The sequence below is a fragment of the Vigna radiata genome, chromosome 6 (genome assembly GCF_000741045.1).
Source record: "Vigna radiata var. radiata cultivar VC1973A chromosome 6, Vradiata_ver6, whole genome shotgun sequence".
In the NCBI taxonomy this organism is placed as follows: domain Eukaryota; kingdom Viridiplantae; phylum Streptophyta; class Magnoliopsida; order Fabales; family Fabaceae; genus Vigna; species Vigna radiata.
The window spans coordinates 13080563-13087626 of NC_028356.1; the positions used below are offsets into that span (position 1 = coordinate 13080563).

Below are 7064 nucleotides of genomic sequence, written 5' to 3' on the forward strand. Positions count from 1 at the left end.
AGAGGATATTGCTTCAAAGGGTGTCACGGTTTCATGCTAGCTTGAATTGGTGGCAGCAGATGTGTACACAGCTTCAGCTAGAAAAGGTCACGGCAATGAGTGTTATTTTAAGGGCATTGCAATTTCAAATTCCCTTTGGTAAAAATCACTTGGTCACGTAAGTGATAGGAAAAATTATGTTGTTATTTCTTTTGTTTAATTTAGTTTAAATAGTAGGTTGAATTGTTTTACATTTCTTTAATTTAGCTTTGCATTTAAATTAATTTAATTGAGTTAGATAGTTGTGTTGTTATAGTGTTGGTGTCTAGAATTTTATTTTGTTTCGTTTGAATGTGGTCTAAGGTTTTTAATAGTGTTAGTTTAATTACCATGCTAGCTTAATTTAGTTTGTTTGCATCTGTGTCTTTATTGACTTCTTTAATTTTTTTTGCAAAACCATTTTCACAACCCCCCCCCTTTCGTGTTGGACTCGATTTTTGAACCGCAAAATTGGTCTTTGGGAGACGACCTAGGGGTCATTCCCTAGTTTATACTGCATTTCTAAATTGCAATCAAATTTGATGGGTGGCGACACCCATCACTAGTATTCATTTAACGTGCAAGAGGGCACTGATTTTGATGATATAGAGAGCGTGCTTTGTGTGCCTAGAGGGCACTTTCACAGGAACCAGAGTGGTGTAGCTATTCACATTAAGAGAGTTGATCTGACACCATTGGCAAAGTATTGGATGGCATTTTCTTATGCCAACATCCAACCATGCTCCCATGTCTCAGACATTACTGTTCACAGGGCTATGCTCATCTATTGCGTGCTGAGAGGATTGAATGTGAAAATAGGCCAAATCATTGCAAATGAGATCCGGAGTTGTTCCACTACTGTGAGCAACAAACCACCTCTAGGGCATCCCTCTTTGATCACGCACCTATGCTAGCAAGCTGGGGTTGACATTTCTACTCCACCATTTTAGAGACCCAGGAAGGCCATTGATAAGGCTTATTACAGACAGTATTGTGGAGGAGAGGAGGCAACCCAGCCAGTGCCTCGGAGACGTCCCAAGAGGAGAGCACCATAGGAGCATGGCCCAGCATATCATGCATAGCCATTCCAGATGAGGGACATGTATATGTCCATGATGGAGGCCAGACTAGAGTGAATTAAGATAATTTGGAAACCCCAACAACACAATTCATCCATATCATTCAACTACGTATTTTTCTAGGTCAATTGATCAACCTTTGCATGCATGTTTAATTTCGTTTTTGCATTCTAAACACCAATTTTCGTTTCTCAAGTCTTAAATAATCAACAAATCACATGAAAGTCTAGGTCAATGAGTCTATAGGGAAAACGATACTTGGTCTTACCACTTATTATTACTTGATACAATTCGGTACACTTGCCGGAGTCTTAACACAGAGCAAATTTGATAACTGAGCGAAGATAGTATAATTTTCAACTAAGTTTTCATACTTAAGGTGTGTTCAATGTATGCAATTGTTTGAATGATTGGTTTATTACACTTATTGTGAAGTGTGAATTGATTTATAATATGAATTGAAAACAAAATTATGTATATAATTATGTATGATATATGATGATGATGAGTTTTGTGTTCTTTTCTCTTATTTTCTTATGAATGATAATTACATTGATACTCTAAGGTGTGTTTGGTATATTATATGGAATGTGTGGTATGGTTTGGAACATATAATTAAATGGAATGAGGCGTGTAAGAATTCTAAGGAGAATTCTTAATGGTTGTATCAAAGTGTTGTAAGTATGAATATCAGAAGCTTAGTCTTGGAATTCATTCTGACATTCTTTCTAATGGTACTCCATTCTTAAGTAGAGAGGGGTGAGGCATGTCGTGAGAATAACAAGAGTTTCTAGTTTAGGGCCTTTACCTTGGCTTAAGACGAGTGATAACGAACTAACCTTGTATGGTAACTTAGGGTGAGCCAACTGTTTCACCATGACAAATGGACAAACTGTCGTAGTTCGATATTCATATTAAATTCGGATAATACAATCTATGTCTTTGCTTGTTTAAGATGTGTGAATTGTTATAATAAATATGATTCATGTGTGAAATATTAATGTATATAATGAGTTGTTTTGTATCACTAGCTTACCCTTACTTTTATGTTGTCTGTTTTTGTATGTTTCTCTTCAGCGATGATCACCTTAAATGGTGTGAGCTTAGAAAAAAAATATCTCTTTAATCGATTTAGTATGAAGAGAAAGATTAAACATAAATGTAAATAGGTTCATTATTAAAATGTATAATCTCTCTATAAATCTCTGATCTCTCATAAGTTATCATACGTATTTATTTTAATAGTTTTATACTATTAAAATAAGATATTAGATATATTAATAACTTATACAATATAAATATTTAAAAGATTAGATGAGATATCTTCCATCAAAATTTTACTCATATAATTTCATATACTTTTTAATTAAAATTAATACAATTTTTCTGTATTATATTAACATTAATAAATTATCACATGGGTTGACATCCAATACGGTCACCATGACCACCTCCTTCCCTCTAGCATTTCCATTCATTTTAGCTGATCTCGAAGAAGGATCTGACATTTGAAGAATTCACAGATACAAATTGGCATTAATCCTCTAGTTTCTCTTCAAATCCCATTTTCCTTAATTCACGGCATCCAAATAAATTAAATCTTTTAAGAGTAAAATATAACATTTCTTACAGTGATTAAAAAAGAAACTCAGTCATTTTACAGAAACTAAAATTACCTTTTTAAGAAAAATGTATTACTCTTTTGCATACGTTACTAAGTTTTAGTTCCTAACATCTCATGTGTAGCTTAGTGTTCTGGGCTTTCCAGGCCATATTAAGACCCATGACAAACCCTTCCCTGGCCCGTAGAAGAAGCTTCTACGTAACAGCGCATGAAATTTTAGAAGCAAAAAAAAAAAAGAAAGAAAGCAAAGAAAAGAGAAGTAAGAGAAATAAAATAAAAATAAAAATAAAAATAAAATAAAAGAATAAAGAATGATACCATGGAATAAAGTGCGATAGGGTTGACCAACTGCTTAGTAATTCTTTGCATCTCACACGTACTCCCAACAACTCCTCGCTGGCACATCCGAACTCCGCCACGTGGCGCCGGGCTTGAATTCCAACCTAGTATTAGGTTAAGGTGGAACTTGAAACTTGGAACATGGCAGAGCGACATCGAGTGAAGAAGAAACCACACCGTTCAACAAGTAATAACTGACATCATAATCGTCGTCATCGTCGATTCAGAAGTAGAATGAAGCATAATCTGTGTTTGTGATTTGTGAATTGTGAGTGGCGGAGATGAAGGGAGAGACGGCGACGCTGTTGCTGGTGAACCTGGCGGGGATAATGGAGAGGGCGGATGAGTCACTGCTTCCGGGAGTATACAAGGAAGTGGGAGCTGCGCTTCACACCGACCCCACCGGCCTCGGTTCTCTCACTCTCTTTCGATCCATCGTTCAATCATCCTGCTACCCTATCGCCGCCTACCTCGCCGTCCGCCACAACCGCGCACATGTCATCGCCCTGGGCGCTTTTCTCTGGGCCGCCGCCACCTTCCTTGTTGCATTCTCCTCCACTTTCTTCCAGGTCACCGCTGTTTCTTACAGCACAAGTTACAATTTTTCAATTCGTATGAAGGGGAGTGTTTCTAAATTCGGGATAACTGGGTTGTAGAATTTGTAATCTAGGTCTTTCTCTACCAAATGCATAACAAATTATGAATGTGTTGGAATATTATGGGATGTTTCCTTAATATCTGATCAACTGTTTTTATCAGCTTATCTACTTGAAAGGACTTCGATAAAGTGGCATAAGGTTTTTTTAGTTGAAGGGAGAAATTCATTCGATTCCATTTATTTAGTTGTTTTACAAGTGTTTATAGAGAAATTTATCTGCGCATAATCATCTGAGATAATTTTAGCGTGTCTTTTGCTAATGGAAGTTTGTCTGGACTTTAAGGCTCAAATTTCTGGTAAAAGCATGGAGTTGGGGATATCACCTTATAATTTTTCTTTTCTTATAACAGGTACCCTCTTTTCTATCATAATTCTGAAAACTCTATGATAGCTCTGTTTATGAGAAAATAAGTAAAAGCAAGAGGTTTAGTACTAGTTAAGGTGTAGGTGAAAGGAAAGAGCATCAAACCATATTTTACATGTTACAAGATGAGAAGAGCAGCAAAAAAAAAAAAGAATTTCTTTTATTACACTAAATTGTGCTTCAAAAATGTTGCGAAATTGGTGTTCAAGACCATGTCTCCGGTGCCATCCTAGTAGCATTGCATACCGTTTTGCCTTACAAAAAAAAAATAAAGTCTTCAAGACTACTCTAATTTCCAAAAGCATGTTTTTGTTCGTTAGCATTTTTCCAGTTGGCAAACAGTGTCAGTATAACTGTTATGCTATTGTAGGTATATGGCTGATTGTATTCACTTTGAACTTTGAAGTCATTGTATTGTAGGTAGCTTTGTCACGAGCATTTAATGGAATTGGCCTTGCGCTTGTAGCACCTGCAATCCAGTCTCTTGTTGCTGACTCAACTGATGACAGCAATCGTGGCATGGCTTTTGGATGGCTTCAACTAACAGGCAATGTTGGTTCGATTATTGGTGGCCTCTTCTCAGTGTTGATAGCTCCAATAACTGTGTTTGGAATCCCTGGTTGGAGAATTTCCTTTCACATTGTTGGACTAATAAGCATTATAGTAGGTGTTTTAGTATACCTCTTTGCCAATGACCCACACTTCTCAGATAATGGTAGAAATGATAGGAGGCAAGCTCCAAATAAAACATTTTGGTCTGAAGTGAAAGATCTGGTTGAGGAGTCCAAGTCAGTTTTGAAGATTTCGTCTTTTCAGATTATTGTTGCACAGGGTGTCACTGGCTCCTTTCCCTGGTCTGCTTTATCATTCGCACCAATGTGGTTAGAGCTTACTGGCTTCACCCACAACAAAACTGCTTTCCTCATAGCTCTGTTTGTTGTTGCCAGTTCTATTGGGGGATTGTTTGGAGGTAAGATGGGAGATATTCTCTCCAAGCATCTTCCAAATTCTGGGAGAATAATTCTGGCTCAGATAAGCTCTGGATCAGCCATCCCCTTAGCAGCACTTCTTTTGCTTGGTTTGCCGGATGATCCCTCCTCAATAGCGTCTCATGCTTTGGTTCTAATAATTATGGGGCTCCTGATTTCTTGGAACGCTCCTGCTACAAATAAGTACACATCTCAATCTAATCTTTAGTTTGTCTGTTTACTTAATCATCTTTCTCTTATTTGGAATGGTATCTATTTGCTATAAATATTCTGGAAATTTCTCGCACCTTCTAACTTTCGTTAAGATGATTCGGGAAACTTTTATGTTATTCAATGTATTTTTATAATACATTGCTGATTTGTTAAACACATAAAGTCCTCTCTAATTTCTAGGCTAGTGGCATCTTAACTTGGAATGATTTTCATTTTGAACTTGCTTATAAACTTGGTTAGTGCAAACTGACTAGTGGTAGTGTGGTTATTAATAGGTAACTTCAATTAGCCCTACTAAATATATTCAACAGCCAGATAATTTCAAAGTTTTCAAATTTTCTTTTCAATTCACTTTCTGAAATATTATTAAATTTTCTTTTGCTTTTGTACATATCCCGAACAAGCTTTTATTTACTCAAGTGCAAACAGTTCTGCATCTGTCTGTGGCAGAAAGAGAGTGCTAAACGCAGCATAATTTATTGCATTTTTTGTGATCTAGAACTGAAAGACAGCTGTGTGATTGTGGAAAGGATTGTTCAAGTTATATGTTTATGCATTGCTTAATTATTCCCCTGTATGGACATTAGTCCAATTTTTGCAGAGATAGTTCCAGAGAGATCCCGAACAAGTGTATACGCCTTGGACAGATCTTTTGAGTCTATATTATCATCTTTTGCTCCCCCTGCAGTGGGGATTTTGGCTCAACATGTTTATGGGTATAAGCCCCTTCCTGAAGGGTCTAGTGAATCTCAAGAGATTTCGACAGACAGAGAGAACGCAGCATCATTGGCTAAGTCTCTTTACACAGCCATAGGAATCCCAATGGCTCTCTGCTGCATAATCTACACATTTCTTTATAGAACATATCCAAGAGACAGGGAACGAGCTAAGATGAAAGCTTTAATAGAATCAGAGATGCAATTAATTGAATCAGGTGCTTTAGACATGGATAAAGAGTTTGAGTCAGAAGAATTATCTATTGCAGAGTTTGAGTATGATGGTGATGGCGATCTTGATGGAGAAGATAACACATTACTCTACCGGCAGTTGACATTTTCCAAAGAATAATTAGAAACACATTACAATTTTATGTCCCAACAGAGACAGGTTTCAGGTATATACTACATGGTGAAGAATTTATCAGAACTACATTTTGATCATTTTTGTGCTTCAATCATACATGAACTGTTATACATGAAACTATATACGCTTTCATAGTTATATATCTCCCACTCTTTTGAGGGAATAATTCCCCGTTGTACGTAATTCAACTTTGTAAACTTCAATACTTTGGATAACAGAGTGTAGATTTATTTGTTTTGGCTAATGTAATTGACATTCTAATTTCTTAAATATCAAGTGCGGTGTGAATTACCTCGGCAAGTCAAATACTGAGCACAGAGACAAGGAGAACTAGAAGAAAAAGGAACAGAAATAATAGATAAAAGCAACTGAAGTTCAGAGATGCAGATAGTAAATGAGTAGTTCTAAATTCTTGTGCAACATCTTTTCTCTATTAATCTTACTTTTTATAATAAAACTTGATTGTTTTTCTGTTTTTAGAATATGAAATGTATTTCTTTATTTTATTTAATATGCTCTCTATAAGATGGTAAAAGTATTTGCCAGAAAATGTAACGTTTCTCATTATTATTTTTTTTAAATTCTTCACAACTTCACTTAAACGGAATTTTTGATAGATATTAGAATGTAGATATTTTATGACGGTGATATTAATTTTTTGATAGATATTAGAATGTAGAATATTTCTTCACTTTCT

General features: G+C 35.9%; 1 protein-coding gene across 6 annotated transcripts; it reads left to right on the forward strand.

The window, feature by feature from the left end:
• Window positions 1-3015: 3015 nt before the first annotated feature.
• Window positions 3016-6836, forward strand: LOC106764092. 6 transcript variants are annotated; one of them, XM_022782123.1, is made up of 4 exons: window positions 3016-3629; window positions 4503-4936; window positions 5030-5254; window positions 5872-6611. In XM_022782123.1, exons 1-4 carry the CDS (start codon window positions 3342-3344, stop codon window positions 6350-6352), a joined length of 1428 nt encoding a protein of 475 aa, XP_022637844.1. In that variant the 5' UTR covers window positions 3016-3341; the 3' UTR covers window positions 6353-6611. The 6 variants fall into 6 exon arrangements, with proteins under 6 accessions (XP_022637844.1, XP_022637843.1, XP_014503800.1 ...); XM_022782122.1 differs by adding an exon at window positions 6645-6836 and having other exon boundaries at window positions 3018-3629; window positions 4503-5254; window positions 5872-6398; XM_022782125.1 differs by adding an exon at window positions 4002-4068 and having other exon boundaries at window positions 3497-3629; window positions 4489-5254.
• Window positions 6837-7064: the final 228 nt, after the last annotated feature.

Bases quoted from the DNA above. Each gene is read 5' to 3' on its own strand.
- LOC106764092 (XM_022782122.1), top strand. From the start codon at position 3,342: ATGAAGGGAGAGACGGCGACGCTGTTGCTGGTGAACCTGGCGGGGATA. The intron at 3,630-4,502 runs GTCACCGCTGTT...ATTGTATTGTAG, and splicing joins TCTCCTCCACTTTCTTCCAG to GTAGCTTTGTCACGAGCATT. The intron at 5,255-5,871 runs GTACACATCTCA...TATGGACATTAG, and splicing joins AACGCTCCTGCTACAAATAA to TCCAATTTTTGCAGAGATAG.